Consider the following 17,217-nt stretch of genomic DNA (forward strand, 5'->3'; position numbering starts at 1 on the left):
CTTCAAGTTTTAATCAATTTCCGGAGAAGACTGAGTACTAGCTTGTATAAAAATAAAATTTGATTGGTCGGAAGCAATTGAATGAAACAAAACACTATTTTGATAAAATGGAATGTTATTATGATGGAGGAGTACCAGACAACCTAACGTTATGAGTTGACTTTTCGAGTGTGCAATCCATCATAAAACATCAATCAGATATTTCATTTCTATAATATTTATATTTTGCTAACAATTATCTACTTTAGATATTTTTATACATCATTAGTTTAAGTATGGTAGACGAAGAGTTGGGAAATGCTTGTGAATATATTCCAGGTGATTTTTGCTTTGATTTTTTCATGTTTGTTTTGATTCTCAGTTTGACGTTTAGTTTCCACATTTTTTCATATACAGAATGGTTTTGATTCGTGTAATCTGTGCTAATAACTTGTTCATGTTTCCAAAAGGAATATTCTGTATTCTAAATCTAAAGAATACTACACTGCTATTTTCAGGTCGATTTTATTTTGCAAGTTTGAGAAGTAAACCAAAATCAAATGCGTCCACTCACTATTTTTGTATTGACGACGATCTTGTTTATGAAAAGTAAGTTGGGTTTGAAATTGAAATGATACAATAGACCTATTACTGACACTGTGGTTCAAGCAAAGTTTTAAATAATTTTTGACAAACTAACTTTGTTGAAGAATGTCAGAATAAGTGGTGTGTCTTTGAGTAGATTTAAAACTTTGTAGATTAGCTGCAAGAAAACAGACAGGTAGACCTTTTGCTTGGCTGATACCATTTTGATGACTCAAGTGGCGAAAACATTAGACATCAAGTATGCTTTTGAATCAAAATATGAAAAAGAATCAAGTGGAACACACGCAAACATCTGGAACGAACGAAGAAGACTAAATAAGTGGCAATACGATGGAACGTTTGACGTCACTCGTGCAGCAAGTTACACTCCAGGGGAATAAGGCGGGTTCGTGGAGGTCAAAATTCTTGCAACGTTACAAATTATTTTTATAAGCTTATTTTGGGCTCAAACGAAGCATATAACTAAGTAGAATAACATTCAGTCTAGGTAGATGTTTTTTTATTTAGAAATTTTGCATAATTCGCAAAAATCTTCAATTTTGCGCTATTTTGATGACGTCATAAAAATTAAAATTCCAATAACTTTTGATAGAATCGTCAAATTAATTTCAAATTTTCACCATAGATGCATTTCGATGCAAATTTTTAAAATATTTCAAAAAAATTTCAAAATTTTGATGACGTCAGCATTTTTTAAGGATTTCAGTTTTTTGGCCGAAAAGTGATGACGTCATCAAATTTCAATAAATTTTTTTTTTAATTCTGAAAAAATCAATAAAATGCATCTTTGGTCAAAGTTTGAAATTATTTTGATGATTCTATCAAAAGTTATTGGAATTTCAATTTTTATGACGTCATCAAAATAGCGCAAAATTGAGGATTTTTGCGAATTACGCAAAATTTCTAAATAAAAAAACATCTGCCTAGACTGAATATTTTTCTACTTAGTTATACGCTTCGTTTGAGCCAAAAATGAGCTTCTGAGTATGATTTATAACGTTGCAAGCATTTTGACCCCGTCTTAATCCCCTGGAGCACTCGTGATTTGTTAATCCCATTGGGCGATAAGCAAAGGGCATTCTCTAATTCTCCAATCAGCATCCGATCATTTTGAATGAAAACAAAAAAGTTTAAAAGGGCGCCCTATCAGTGAAAGTTATTGTGACATGTTATGACAGAAAGTATGATTGAAAAACTTGGTTGAGTTATCAAAAAAATTTTTTGTCAAAGAGATTTAAAAGTAATTGAAAATACAGTCCCAATTGTCGTCCTAAGTTAGAGAGCAGTTAACGGAAAGCCGTAAGTTAGAGAAAATGATTGTTAGTCAATCTTGGGGATTTGCCAAACTCAAAAATAAGTTAGCAGGTTTAATCAGCTCTCCCTTGGTATATATAGAAGTATTAGTATTGGTATAGATATGGTTGATGAACCTGAAGAAAAAACAAAACATTCACCCCCTGAAAAATATTTTTATTGTTATATATTGTTCAATTGCAAACACTTGTGAAAGGGCCAAATATTTTGATATCCAATCACTGTGATATCAATTGTTTTATTTTGTCAAATCCAATACCGTGCCATTGTTTGGAGAAAAAATAACGCTTGCATTGAATTCCCACTTTTGTTTGAGAACTAAATAAGAAACATATAAAGTTATATTACTGCTAAAAATTTCATACACAATCACTACGTAATGCTGTCACTGATGGAGTCAAATTGGTATCACATTTAGCAAAAGTTCTACAGTATTCAGTTTGAGATCATGTGTTGCAGAAAAATACAGCGTTGTTAAATTCAAAGTCCTACTTTTGAAAATGAGCAATAACTTATGTGAGTTTCAAACTCAGCTGCAGTACAAATTAAACTCCTATATCAAAACAACAGTACACGGAGTGCAAGCCGATTTCCCTTTCGTTTTTGAACATTTTTAAATTTTAAGCAAACATGTCAGCAAGGGCAGTCTGACACATCCTTTCAATTGCATGGGGTGTGCATTTGCAGTGTAAATGCAATATTAGGCAAAAATGTTGATTTAACCTTCAAATTAAAAATGGCAAAAGACAAATTGAAATGGCAACTTCATTTCTTCTACGTAAAATAATCTTTACATAAAAAAATGACATATCGGGTCATTGTTGTTTGTTAGGCAGTTTGCAAAGGAGTGCAGTGAAGTAATCAGTAGAAGAGACCACTTTTTTGGTTACAGATTTTGATATAAACTTGGAAAAAAAAAAAAAAGTAAGCCTAGGTTCTAATCTTGATAAAGGAGTTTTAGTATAGGCAGGTCTAGGCAGACTGTTTGGCAACCTTGAAATCCCTCCACAGTTATATGTGCTGAGAATAATATTAAAGCAAACAAGCACATAAAAAAGATTAAACAAAAGCCTTTTTCAAATTGACGATGAGATTGTTCAATTCAGTTTTGTCATTATAACCAAACATGTTTCTTTATCAATTAGTCCAATCCAGTTGAATTAATTATACTAATACAGTCTGTTTAAAATTGCCAAGAACTTTTACTGTGGCCACTACTGACTGTCTCAAAGACCAAAGTTCAACAAAGCTGGATATGCTGAAAACGCAAGCTATAAAATAACTTTTTATAGTGCTCTTGGATAATTAACATTATACTGATAAAAAAGGTAGTGAAATCGGCTGGTTTAGTTTGTGATGATATTCCGGGTGTAGAACTAAAGTCAAGGTAGTGCATAGAATTGTTTATACATATAAAATTCATCTGGCAATTCAAAGTAATTTGTTAAATTTATTTGGAGAACTATTTTTGGTGAACTCATCATTCATTTGATTATTCAGAGTAATTATTTTCACTAATTCTGTAATTTTGTATAAAGAGTGATTTAGAGAATGGCTCAAATTTATCCAGGTTTCTGCAATCATGTTTTCAAAGATTTGGGCATTTTTTACTTTGATTCATTATAAGAAAAAATATCTAAAAACTAAACGGTTTTTGTTTATTTATTCTTTCAGCTTTTATGCAGACTTTGGACCACTGAATCTTTCTATGTTATATCGATATTGCCAAAAAGTAAATAGGAAATTAAAAGTAAGTTTTCCTTCTATTTTTCTTACTTTCTATTCTGTCCAGTTCTGTCTGAGATATGTTACCAGTATTATTATAACATGTATGTGGATAATGATTTTTTACAATTGAAAAAAACAACAACAAATAAGCAAATCTTAGTATACATAATTTTCAAACAAAGTATGCTTTGATTTATGAATACGTCACATGTTTTGGATTAGCATGCTACTCTAATTTGTATCAACTATCAAATTATCATGTGTTATCTCAGTTATAAACATAGCTCATTTTGTATAATTTGTTTTTTGAGAATTGATGCTGTTATAAATCAATCATGTTTGACAAAATATCAGTTTGATCTCTAATTTTGATAAAAAAGGGGAGGGTTTCCATATTTTTCTACTTCTCACTTTTACGTCATATTGAGAAAAGTTATTGCACAATTTGTTTTGACATATTATCCTATTCTTATTTCATTTTTCTGAGAGTCTATTTTTTTCAATTTCAGGCTTGGTATTTTTAACTTGATTAGATAAGTTTTTTTTTAAGCAGATGCCAACTTATATCATATTCGCTCTAAGTTATCAATTCAGTTGTGTGTTGTATTAACTTTTATAAAGGAAAAAAGAATCTCTTTAGAAAAACATCACCAGGTCTAGAGGTTCATGCATGTACTTATAATATAAAGATTGAAAAATCTAACAGATTTGATCCATCTTAGCTGGTCAAATAACGTTTATTTTCAATTTTGTTTTACTTAATGGCCTGATCTATTATAATTATTTCCTCCAAAGAGAATATTTTAATTTTGGTAATTGTCCTTGTGGCTTTTCTAAGTAAATTGAAATTTGGTTTGATATTTCATAGTCAAACCAAGGTCATGTATAATAAATACGATTATAAATCAGAAAAACCAAAACTCTATGGTGATGTTTCTTAATAATTGATGTGAACATAGAAAATACATAACCAATTAATAATAAATACACCTAAACTGAACAACTGACTTGATGTTGTTTTACAGAAGAAAAAAACAAGTTTTTCAAGAAAATTCATTCATAAAAATTAAAAGGGAAATTGATATATTCACTTTTACTTTCTTATTTGTTTTATAAAATCAAAACAGAAGAAGTAAGCAAAGCTAGAATTTACAAACAAGTAAAAGGACTCCCCCCTTTTTCAAACTGCTTTTCTGATTCTTTTGGTATTTTGAATTTACAAACAAAATATGTTATTTGCTTATAAACAGCAGGTGGCAAAAATCTTTTACCAGAACCTCCTTTGTATCTCGCCTGTTCTATATATGACTGAAATAAATAAAAAAATTGGTGGCTTCTTTTAAAAGCTATAGAAAATAGAAGTTCTATTTACATTTTGATTAATAAAATTGATTGCCTTTTTGAACAGACAATTAGCAAGTAATTGAGCAATGCATGTTTGAGTTTTTCCTGTCTAATTGGTGTGCTGTGATCAAAAGCAATTAAGACTATATGCGGTTTTTACGGTCGTTTAAAAGTTAATCCTATAGAAAAAGTGCAATGTAACGAAGAAATTTGTGATCTTTTTGTAAATGCAAAATAATAGTACAAAAACTATCAAAGATAATATTTCATAGCCAAAAAATGTTTTTTTAACCAGTATCCAAAAACCCTTTTGATAGATTTCATATGCCAAACTACCTAATTCAAAAGTGATTAATCTAATCAAAATGTCTGTATGATATTTGTTGCAAAGATATGAGAATAACATTAGTAGTAGCTCTAACATGATGGATATATAGGTTGATTAAAGGTGTATCCAAAATTCTGAAATAGCCTGAATTAAACCACTAAAAAGGTGTTTAAAATATAACTTGTGTAATTTTTAAAAGGCCAAAATCAACATTAAGAAACTAGGCTTTATAACAATACTTATCCTCTCGCTGATATCACCAAAATTCTGATCTAGTTTAATTGGGAAACCTTTAAATGGTTAAATTTCTCTTTCCATTTTTTAGACACCTTCATTAGCTAGGAAGAAAATAATACACTATACATCGTTTGACAGTCGGAAACGTGCAAATGCAGCTTGTCTCATTGGCTGTTACTCTGTAAGTGCCCTTGATTTTTGAATGCTATGTTTTGAGTTTAATTTCAAAAGGTAATCCTCTAATAAACCATTCTTCTATAATATCTAAAACATATATATATAGGTTGAAAAAATGTAGTAATAAGCAGGGGTGGAACTATCTATTTGGATTTTCAGTAATCCTTTGGTGTGTGTCTGGGGTGTTTTTTCACTCTTCCAAAATCTTCAATTTATCAGGGCTATGACATACCGGGTGTCCCAGAAAAAAGCCCTATTCTTTGAAGTGATTTTCTCGAGTTCTGTGAGCTTTTAAAGAATCAATCCTTTTACATTGGAAAGAGGAAGGATAAAGGGGTCATTTGTCAAATTTCAATTAGATCAAAAGTTACAGCCTAAATGCGAAAACCTTCCTTTTGAAGGTATTAAATTTATTGTGAGACAAAGACACAAATATTTTTTTATCCATCAATAAGTCTCTCTCCATTTTTTCCAGAGCAGTTCTTTACAGGATTAACTATTCCTGCAAAAGCGTTTCAAATCGTCTGAGAGTAGAGATTGGCTGTAACTTTTTTGATTGAAGCCTTTTGATAACAGAAGTGATTTTTAATGATGATATTTTATTATGATGATATGATGATAGTATTAACCCTTATCATTGCCTTTTTGAAAAAGTAATTTTTTAGCATTTAGACCATAAACTTTTGATCTAGTTAAGACCAAATTTGACAAATGACCCCTCTGATGCAAAAAGATTTATAGAACTTGAGAAAATTTACTTCAAAGAAATTTTTCTTGGACAACTGATATGTAAAAGTTAGTTAAGCAATGCTACAGTTTGACATAGAAATAGCTTAAACAAACTGAAGTTGAATTGAGTTTTTATTAACATGACTGTTATTGTGTATTTCTTTTTTATTTTAAGGTCATTTATTTAAACAAATCACCAGATGAAGCATATTCTCCTTTGATAAGTGGATGTAACCCTCCGTACTTACCTTTCAGGTGATAAATTTATTTACTTTTGAATGTAATTTTGTTATAACAGTTACAATGATTGTTTTTTTTTAATGTTACAAAATCGAAGATTTTAAGTATAAGTAATATTTCTTATATTTGAGAAAGTATGATGGAAAGTTCTGCAAAACTATTATCCTTCTTAATAAGGAGATTGGCAACTCAACTTATCCAGTTATGTCATTTGAAATAAACCAGTACATTTTCCTTATTCCAGAGATGCTTCATATGGAGGTTGTACCTATAACTTGACAATACTAGATGTCTTAAATGGCCTTCATAAGGTAAATAAATACGCTCAATAAACCTTGATTATTGCAGTACATTCAAATGTTTCAAAATTTTGTGATCAAATTGATTTGGAAAACAGAAAAAATTCCCTCAAATTTTTTGTGGGCTTTTCTTGATGCAATTTTTTCACATGACTTCTAATCAAGGTTTGTCTATGACGTACAATTTTTGTCAGGTTAAGCATGGATCGTGTAATTGTGGTACTACTATATTGAACAAACAACAAATTTTGGATTTATCCCTATTCTTAAAAAATACAGTTTGGTTTGTACTCAGTTTCTTTGTGGAGGTTCTTCTTCTCTTCGCTTTATATCAACTCTTTATTATATATCAAACTGAAAAACATATTTTCTGTTGTTTTTAGGCAATGAAATTGAATTTTTTTAATTTCGAAACATTTGATCCAGAAGAATATGAACATTATGAGGTAAGGTTTATTTTGGTGGTTATTTTCTTTATCAAACAAAAAGCCTTACAAATGTTGGATGAAATGTTGGACCAGTTTGCTCTGGCCTTAAGCAACTTGCCAGTTTCATTTTCTATTTCATGCTAAAAAAGCTTCTCATTGAAAAGTGGAGACGAAAGAGAGAGACGAAAAATATTTAACAATATTTAGAACACTGAAAGAGAGTTGTACACAGCTTAGGCTTTTCAGCTTAATAAATAATTGATATTTATTTTTATTTTTCAGAGAGTGGAAAATGGTGACTTCAATTGGATTATTCCAGGTAAAAAAAGTTTAACACCTTATATTATGTCAATCAGGCATCTTCATAGAAGTCTCACATGGGAAAATTTCTTTTTATAACTCAGTGTTTTTTGGTGTTATATACGACTCAAATTGGCAGCAACTTAAAATATAGCAGTGGCAGATAAAGGCCGGCGTAAACAGTGTTTTAACTTATGGCCAGTGTAAAAAGGCATATAAAAGTTCTTCCGTCTCAGTGTATACAAGCAGAAACAAGAAACTTTTCCATCTCAAAATTCTGCATAATTCAGCTAAAGTATAATGTGCTATAATTTGATGTGTAGAATCTATTCTTTCGTCTCAGATGAAAAATCTTGCTTTAACCACTGATAAATGAAATTTTTCTCATCCGTTTTTTTGCTACCATTTTGTTTATTTAAGAAAGTGAAGTTGACCTTTTTTCGATTTCAGGGAAATTTCTGGCATTTGCTGGCCCTCATGACAGGAGTGGAATAGAAAATGGTAATAGTATTTTTTTATTTTTTTGCTTCCTTATTTTATATGTGTTTCATTGAGATTGTTGCCGCAGATGGACTCAACCGAAGGAGGGCTTCTCTTTATTTCATTAAATTAATGGTTGATAAAACTTAGTAACTGCAATTTATGGACAGGATAATATATCCATTTTACTGGACTTCAAAATGCACTTTGCAATCGATGTAGAATCTTGCTCAGTAAGATGTCGATGTCATTTGTAAATACTGTTTATTAATGCATGAAAACAATAATCTGAAAGTACCTTTTAGTAAAGTGATTCATTTAACTGATTTTCTTTAATCTTTAATTTATCTCAGGTTACCCGCTTCACTCTCCAGAATCATACTTCGAATATTTCAAGAAACATAACATCAGTACTGTAATACGACTCAATAAAAAATTATACGACGCTAAACGTTTCAAAAATGGTGGTTTTGGTCATTACGACTTATTTTTTACAGATGGTAGCATACCAAATGATAGTATAATAAAGTGAGTGAACCATTACAAATGGTTGATAAAAGCACTTAATTATTGAAATCATAATTTTCAACAATCGTTTAATTTTTGAGGGCAACTTATTTGAGGTCAACTCAAAAGCTGAAAAAAAAATCTTAGATAAAGATTTTAGAGGAAACAAACTTTCAACCTAGTTCTTATAAGAAACTTGAAAATCATTTTGTTATATTTTAAATTGATGCAACTTTTTGCATCGTTTCTCTTAACAAAACTTTTGCATACTAATTTTCCTACTTATAATTGATTTCCCTTTGTAGGAGATTTTTAACAATTACAGAAAATATCAGTGGTGCAGCAGCAGTACATTGTAAAGGTACGTCTAGATTTTCGATATCAGGTTCAAACACTGCTAAGTGAGAAGTATTTACAAAGATTAATAGTTATTACTAAAGATGTGTTGGACGGTGAAAAAGAATGCGGTATTATATTTTGATTTTTCCCGACATGTTTCGGACTCGGTCCGTTCTCAAGGGAATGATATTTCTATAGAAAAAAAAGCGTTTTTATACAAAATTATTTGACGTCAAATTGGACAAATACGTCATTTTAGGCGATTTCGGCTTGAAAATAGGTTGGTGTAGATGGGGCCGTCTGATAAGTTGAATTTGGTCTAAAATGAACGTGTAAATCAGACTTAGGCGCTCGGTTGGAGAAGATTGAGTTCTTGGTTCAACCCATGAGGTGCGAGGGTTCTCAGTTCTTTGATCCAGAAGTTTTCTCTCTGTAGTATTATCCTTTTCATTCTTTCTATATCTGTCTCGTTGATCTGTTCGATGATGGTGAACTTGCGTCTCTGTTGAAATCGTGGTTGGTTTGGGGAAATGTTTACACGCTGGATGTCTCTTGTCGGGGTCTGTATGCATTACTTCTATGGTTATTGAGTCTTTGATTGAATTGGGTCTCGCTTTTTCCAATATATTGGATGTGACATTTGTTGCATTCCAGGAGGTAGATAATGCGAGTGCTTTTGCAGTTAACGTTGTGGAAGATCTGGTACGTCCTTTTGGTTTGTTGACTGGTGTGAAGGTTGAGGTTGACATTATTTGTTTACAGCAAAGGTTTCCTGTCCTTATTAAGCAAGGCTGGCACTTTCCTTTCAGTTTTTGTTGTTTTCTTGAGACTTTGTTGTTGGATATTGATGTTTGTCCAAGTAGATCTTTCAAGTTTTTGTTGCGTCTATACGCAATGACTGGTGTTTGTTGGAAGGTATCTTGAAACCGTTCGTTGATGTTTAGGATATCCCAGTGCTTTTCCAGTAAGGTACGGATAGGTGGTAAGTTTTTGTTAAAGGTAGTGATGAAGGCGATTTGTTGTTTATTCTTGGTGTTGTTGTATTTTAGGAGATCTTCCCGGTTCTTAATCTTAACTTTGTCGAACTGTCTATGGAGGTTTTCAGCTTTGTATCCTCTTCTGATGAATGCATCTTTCATTTGGAGGAGGGATTGGTTGTATTCTTCGGGGTTGGAGCAAATCTTTTTTATCCTTAGTGCCTGACCGTATGGGATGTTGTTTTTTAGGTTGTTTGGGTGGTATGAGGTATTATGGCGGTATGATGACCGATCTGTTGGTTTTTTGAAGATCTTGTAATCTAGTCGATTGTTCTTTATGGTTATCGTTGTGTCCAAGAAGTTGATCTCGCTATGAGAGTATTCCGTCGTGAATTTAATTGATGGGTGAACTGTGTTGATGATTGTGAAAAATTCTTTTAGATCACTTTCTGTGCCTTTCCATATAAAAAATATGTCATCAATGAATCTGAGGTATTTTATGATGTTGTTAGTTATGCGTGGATAGATTTCTCGTTCTTCGAACGTTATTACTAAAGAGACTATCTAATTTCTGGCTCATATATGGCAAATAGCTTCACACCATTTAAGATTTTTTCAAATTTAAGTGAATCGATGTCAGAGTGTTCAAAATAAGCTGCAAAAATGCTATTTTATTATTTTATGTTATAATCGTCGTATCAACCAACCATATTTCTTCATTTTCTTAGCTTGACAATAAGTGTCTTAATTGACTGAAATGAAAAAATGATATATTGAATTACAGCCAATCCTCGCATAATCAAACTTATTATCTGAATCTCTCTGTAATTTGAACCCATTTGAGTTCGAATTAGCTAGAGTCAACTCTATATCAAAATTTATTTATCAAAAAGTTCTCTTCGTTCTTTTGTAGCGGGTCTTGGAAGGACAGGAAGTCTGATTGCATGTTTTATGATGAAACACTACCGCTTTACAGCTGCAGAGTGCATTGCGTGGATCAGATTGTGTCGACCTGGATCAATTATTGGTCCTCAACAACATTTTCTAGAAGAGTAAGGAATGTTTGCACTTGAAATTGAGTAAAATACTCACGGGGACATAAAACTGCATAAGTTGTATTTCATTGCTCTTGCTTGGCTTGATAATAAATAAAATGAACTTGCATACACGTTGTTTTTTTTTAGAAACTAGTTTTACCAAACAGCCTCAATGTTTCTTACGAAATCGGCCTTTTGAGCCTACCCTTTTAGCCCCAAGCTTTTTTGACTTTTGTATCCCCAGGGGGGGGGGGGGTAGAATCTACCACCCTCGATTATTTTCGATCTAGAAGAGCTATGGCCATGAAATTTGGTACAGATGTTCTCCATCATGATACAATTTTCCAGGAAGAAAAAAAAATTTGATGACGTCATCACAAAATTTCCACCTGTCGGAAAAAAGCCCAAACATATGGTTTACAAAAATGTATATTACAGTCGAACCAATAAAGCTATTTCAATTCTGTTTGAAGATTCTGAAAGGTAAAAGACTGTTCTTTAAGATAATTGCCGGTTTTGCAATTTCCACGAAGAGTTTTTCTTAAAATCTATGCTGAAGATGAGTAAAATTTTCAAAACTTGATGACGTCATAAATGATGACGTCGTCATTTTCAAAAATTTTCTTTTGATTTTTTAAATTTGTATTATCAATGCCTATCACGTGTCAAAATTTGAAAATGATTGAATAAATAGTTTAGAAGTTATCAGCACTTTAAATTTTGAGTTTTAAGCGATTTTAGCTGGGTTTTATGTCATGTTTCACAAAAAAGTCATAAAACCTGATCTGGACAACCTATGACCCTAAAATTTTGCACAAGTACTCTTAATAAGATTTTATTAAAAGTCAGAAAGTTTCAAGTCGTTTAAAAAATTTTTCTCCAAGATATAAACAAAAGAGCTCAGGCGTGGTAGATTCTACCCCCCCCCCCTGGGGCTAATAGGGTTAAACGTTTCTTACAACTTTTTGACATAATCACCCTATTTTTCATGCAAAGAAAAAAAGGAAGAAACAAAAACATTTTTGATTGGAAGGTTCTTAAAAAAAACAGAATTAAAAAATGTTATTTCCTCACTCTCAGCCTCAGCATGTTTCTTAGATGTTTCTTAGTTTTTAGGCATTCTGAGCCTCATGTTTCTTAAAAGTGTGTTTCTTAAAAAAAAATAAAAAAATATTTTTCATTATTGTTTATCGTTTACTCTATGCTCTCATTTCCAAAGTAAACAAAACAAGGCTTTTAAAAAACCCTCTCAATAAACATGGTCTCGACAAGATTTTCCAGTACTTCTAAGCAAAGTCTTTCTTTATAAGTCACACTTGTTTATTTGGTCGCTACACATTTTCACTATCTTTATATCATGCTTTCCCTCATGCAGGAAACAAACAACAATGTGGATTGAAGGAGATATCTACAAATCACGTGCAAACAAACATTCCTTTGGTATGTTAATTTTACTACACCTAAAAGTCAATAAGGAAAAATTAAGTTAATAAGCTTTTTAATTCTCAGACTGGAAAAAGCTGATCACCCACCTGCCTAGGTCTTCCCCATGGATTCTTACAAGCTATCTCTATGTATCGCTATCTTCCACCCGAATCTTTTGAGCCACTTAATTATATAAATATTACCAGAATACATTAAATCTTGCTCTTGATTTTGAAATTCCCAATAATTATCAAGCAGTCTTTCAAATTTTTTCATCTTGTGTTATTTTTCGAATTTGTAGAATCGTCACACCCAACGAAATCATCAGTAGATAACATTCTAAATGGTGTCGACGCTATCAGTTTACGAGACCAAGACTACAACATGATTCTATCGCGGAAGGTAATTATAACTTATTTTATCTCCTCTTAGAGATTTTAGGAACATTTCGTATTGTTCTATCAAGATGAGGTTTTTTATGGGTTTTTGGACCTACCCCGGTGGGCTGTAGGTCCTATAAATTAACCTTTGTCCGTCCGTCCGTCTGTCCGTCCGTTAGTTACCAGCTTTTCTCGAGATTGACTCATTAGTTTTTTCTGATTTTTTGCACAATGATGCAAAACGGCAATTCTCAAAATGTGACGGAGCCCAATTTTCGAAAGAAAATTTTTTCCGGCCGAAAATGGCGGAAATATGCCGGAAAAACTGGTTTTTCGGCATTTTCTCGAGATTTTATCTTTAGTTTTTTCTGATTTTTTGCTCAAAGATGCGTTTTAACAATGCCCAAAACATGGTCTAGTCCAATTCTTGAGAAAAAATTTTTTCCGGCCGAAAATGCCGGAAATCGCCGTTTTTCTGGATTTTCATTGGATTTTTTCCATATAATTGGTTGTTTTTTTCATTCAAAAACATTATTAATAGCAATGCCCACCATCAAATATGTTTCAATTTTCAATAAAATTGATTTTTGAAGCCGGAACTTTCTAAAAATCGCCGGAACAGCCCATTTTCGCCGGAAAAACGGTATTTCTTGAATTTCTTGAGCTGTACTTTATTTTTTCATGAAATTTTGCACACTGATGCAAAATGTCGATACCTAAATTGTGACGGAGCCTGATTTTCGAAAAAAATTCAATTCCCGCCGAAAATGGCGGAAATATGCCGGAAAAACTGGTTTTTCGGCATTTTCTCGAGATTTCATCATTAGTTTTTCAGATTTATTTGCTCAAAGATGCGTATTAACAATGTCCAAAACATGGCCTAGTCCGATTCTTGAGAAAAAATATTTTCCGGCCGAAAATGCCGGAAATATGCCGGAAATCGCCGTTTTTCTGGATTTTCATTGGACTTTTTCCATATAATTGGTTATTTTTTCATTCAAAAACATTATCAATAGCAATGCCCACCATCAAGCATGTTTCAATTTTTAATAAAATAGATTTTTGAAGCCGGGTTTTCTAAAAATCGCCGGAACAGCCGATTTTCGCCGGAAAAACCGTATTTCTTGAATTTCTTGAGCTGTACTTTATATTTTTTAATGAAATTTTGCACACTGATGCAAAATGTCAATACCTAAATTGTGACGGAGCCCGATTTTCGAAAAAATTTCAATTCCTGCTGAAAATGCCGGAAATATGCCGGAAAAACTGGTTTTTTGGAATTTTCTCGAGATTTTATCATAAGTTTTTTTCTGACTTTTTGTTCAAAGATGCGCATTAACAATGCCCAAAACATGGCCGAGTCCGATTTTTGAGAAATTTTTTTTTCCGGCGGAAAATGCCTGAAATATGCTGGAAAAATCGGTTTTTTGATATTTTCTCGAATTTTCATTTCTAGTTTTTTCTGATTTTTTGCAGAAAGATGCGTATTCGCAATGCTCAAAACATGGCCGAGTTTGATTTTTGAGAAAAAAACTTTTCCGGTTGAAAATGCCGAAAATCACCGTTTAGTTTACTTATAATTCCTATGCTTTTCACACAAAAACATTGTTCATAACAATGCTCACCATCAAGCATGATTCAATTGTCAATAAAACTGATTTTTGCGACCAGAACTTCCTATTTATAATTTCCCTACAACCCTTCCCTCTCCCCCATCAACAATCAATGATGAATTTATTGTGTTGTGTATTTTCGCTAAACGCTATATTTTCTGACTGATTTTTTTCATTTTTCTTTTCGCATTGCTATCTAACTTTAATCATCAGGTAAGGTAGGTCCATTCAGCATATTGCTTGTTATAGGTAGTTTTAATGATTGTACCCCCAACATCTAGAACACACTATTTTCTATTTTTATCTAAAAAGACTCAAATACCTAAGATAAAAAATCTCATTAAAGATTTTCAACCAGGACATTGTTTTTCCAATCCTCTTGATAGATTTTTTTATGAAATAGAAATTTTCCACCTACCCCATTATTCACTGAGATTGTCTATCAAGTATTCGAGTGCACTTTTCATCGTCAAATCAATAATTTTCACTCTAGGATCCAAAACCGGTCTCCCGCTCGACGCACCGCCATCACATGTCAGAGAGCTTAGAGCTAAACAACAATCAAAACTTAGCGGAATACTTAGGCAACATTCACCACACGCGCAACTCAACGACGACGGCCGTACAATCACGTGACCAAACAACGTCATCGCGTGATGAGCAAGTGACGCAGGGTGATGAGTTAAGACGACTGAAAGGAAGCAGAGGACTAAAAACTGCACCTGCGACCTCTAACACTAAACTATTGTAAGTTATATTCACCCAAATGCAGCACTAGAGAGTGTTCATATTTCTAATTCCAACTCTGCTGTTTACTTCAAATGATAAGAAAATCTATCAAAGTTCTCGATATTATCGGATTTCTAGATTATGTCAAGATATTGGAAGTTAATTTAACTTTCCCATTCTAGAAGCAAAGACGATTCTGGTATACTAACTCGTTCACAGACACAAGCATTGAGGTCACGTGCTGCTAACTCCTTACCTAGAAGTGGTGTTTCAAGAGCTGCTACCAGCACGCACATCTTACGATCGTACGTTTCGCTCTTTTTGTTGTTGTGATTTCATTTATTAAATTTTGGGAGCCAAAGTCTGTTGTTGTTACACAACCGTACATTGTCCTTATGAGAGTCAAAATCAATACGTCAAAAATATTCATTAGAAAGATGATGTGTTATTTCTGACTACGTCATATTTTATCGTATATCGTCCATAAGAAGAAACTGAAATCAAAGTTTATTTCCAAATTTTGATATCTGTTTGATCTGCTTGTCAAGGCTTAGTATGCAATGCCGAAATCAGGTTTTTTACGTGAATAAATACTTATGTTACCCTGCCATCCAATCCTTAGTTGACATAGATAGCTTTTTCTTATTTTATATTATTTTATCATTTCAGGCGATTACCAGCTAGTTCAACGGGCAAGCGAACTCTCAGCCTCGGCACTCAATCGTTGACCATAACGACGGCTAAATGACTACGTCGTTCTTGTTGTCGTCGTTTACATTACCATGGTAACTCGTGTGGTCGCATAATGACGCGTAAGCTGTGTAAATAAAGAAAGAATGAAACACTATCAGTTTTGGAATCCTAACTGAGATGCTTGTGTAGCTTATATAACTAATATCAATTTCAGGTATGTATAATCTAATCTTTTGGGAGGGGATATATATTTTGTGTATGGGGAATAATAACAGAAGGAGAAGAAAAATTGCGTTCACTACTTTGGTCTACCATATTTGTTTATGTTTGATGACGTCAGCAAGATGTATGGAAGATGTTTGGATATATTATTATAGACTTTTTTAAATACAATATACTTCAACTTTTTAATAGAAATCTTGGAGATTTTCTACTAATTATAATACTACTAATCGACTAACATTTTATCAATAATGCTTCAAAATTCAAAATAATGATGTCCAGAGCATTAATTCATATACTTTTTGAATGGTTTTAAGGCTTTTTCAACTTGAATTTTCGATTTTGATATGTCTTCATTCATGATTGTCATGTACAGTATTGCGGGGTTGCAACAAAGGTTCTTGGTCACTTAAGAGAGGGTTAACCCTAGCAAAACTCAAATGCTCTAATCCTTGACCAGTTTTTTGGGATAATAATTGTTTTTTTGTAAAAGAAATTATATATATTCAAAAAAGGAAAATTTTACACTGGATAAAATTTATGACAAATTAATAATAGTAAGAATCAATTTATATATCGTTTTAACGAAAATGATCAAAATGCAAACCGAGTCGTCCTGAAGCATTTAAGATGCCATCTGCAAGACTTGAGTTCTTTGTTTTGGTCATTTTCATAGGTGTTGGATAACAAATTAGATACTTTTTGAGATGCATTAGGATTATTATGAGCTCTTTATTACCTACCATCTACTTGAGGTATAGAGGTTTTTCATGTTTCCGCCATTATGGAAGCAAACGTTCGAACTTTTAGAGTTGTTTCTCTACACAAATCGAACATTTGCTTAACTTATCGAAACATAAAAACCTCTCTTATATTCAGACGTATACGAATATTGAGGTATACGGGGAACATACACCCGGTGGCAAACACCCGGGTTTTTTCCGGATGCTTTGTTATGAAACATTACGTCATTAATATCGCGCATACCTTTTCTCAAAAAGTATCAGAATTTTAAATGTTTAATATTTTTTTGTTTTCAGTATTCTCATAATAGTATTATAATATGTGATTTTGATGGCTAGAAAATGAAAATAATGTCGAACATT

General features: G+C 32.3%; 1 protein-coding gene across 1 annotated transcript; it reads left to right on the forward strand.

Annotated features, from left to right (window-relative positions):
• Window positions 1-185: 185 nt before the first annotated feature.
• Window positions 186-16,028, forward strand: LOC136800088 (dual specificity protein phosphatase CDC14A-like). Its single transcript, XM_067056699.1, has 17 exons — window positions 186-318; window positions 498-588; window positions 3,574-3,649; window positions 5,625-5,717; window positions 6,618-6,697; window positions 6,927-6,993; window positions 7,365-7,427; window positions 7,692-7,728; window positions 8,160-8,210; window positions 8,543-8,717; window positions 9,002-9,057; window positions 10,926-11,064; window positions 12,425-12,489; window positions 12,776-12,876; window positions 14,961-15,214; window positions 15,379-15,501; window positions 15,866-16,028. Exons 1-17 carry the CDS (start codon window positions 276-278, stop codon window positions 15,942-15,944), a joined length of 1,593 nt encoding a protein of 530 aa, XP_066912800.1. The 5' UTR covers window positions 186-275; the 3' UTR covers window positions 15,945-16,028.
• Window positions 16,029-17,217: the final 1,189 nt, after the last annotated feature.

This window comes from Clytia hemisphaerica, unplaced genomic scaffold, assembly GCF_902728285.1.
Source record: "Clytia hemisphaerica strain Z4C2 unplaced genomic scaffold, Clytia hemisphaerica genome assembly, whole genome shotgun sequence".
Classification (NCBI taxonomy): Eukaryota; Metazoa; Cnidaria; class Hydrozoa; order Leptothecata; family Clytiidae; genus Clytia; species Clytia hemisphaerica.

Bases quoted from the DNA above. Each gene is read 5' to 3' on its own strand.
- LOC136800088 (XM_067056699.1), top strand. From the start codon at position 276: ATGGTAGACGAAGAGTTGGGAAATGCTTGTGAATATATTCCAG. The intron at 11,065-12,424 runs GTAAGGAATGTT...TCCCTCATGCAG, and splicing joins CAACAACATTTTCTAGAAGA to GAAACAAACAACAATGTGGA. The intron at 12,490-12,775 runs GTATGTTAATTT...TCGAATTTGTAG, and splicing joins TGCAAACAAACATTCCTTTG to AATCGTCACACCCAACGAAA.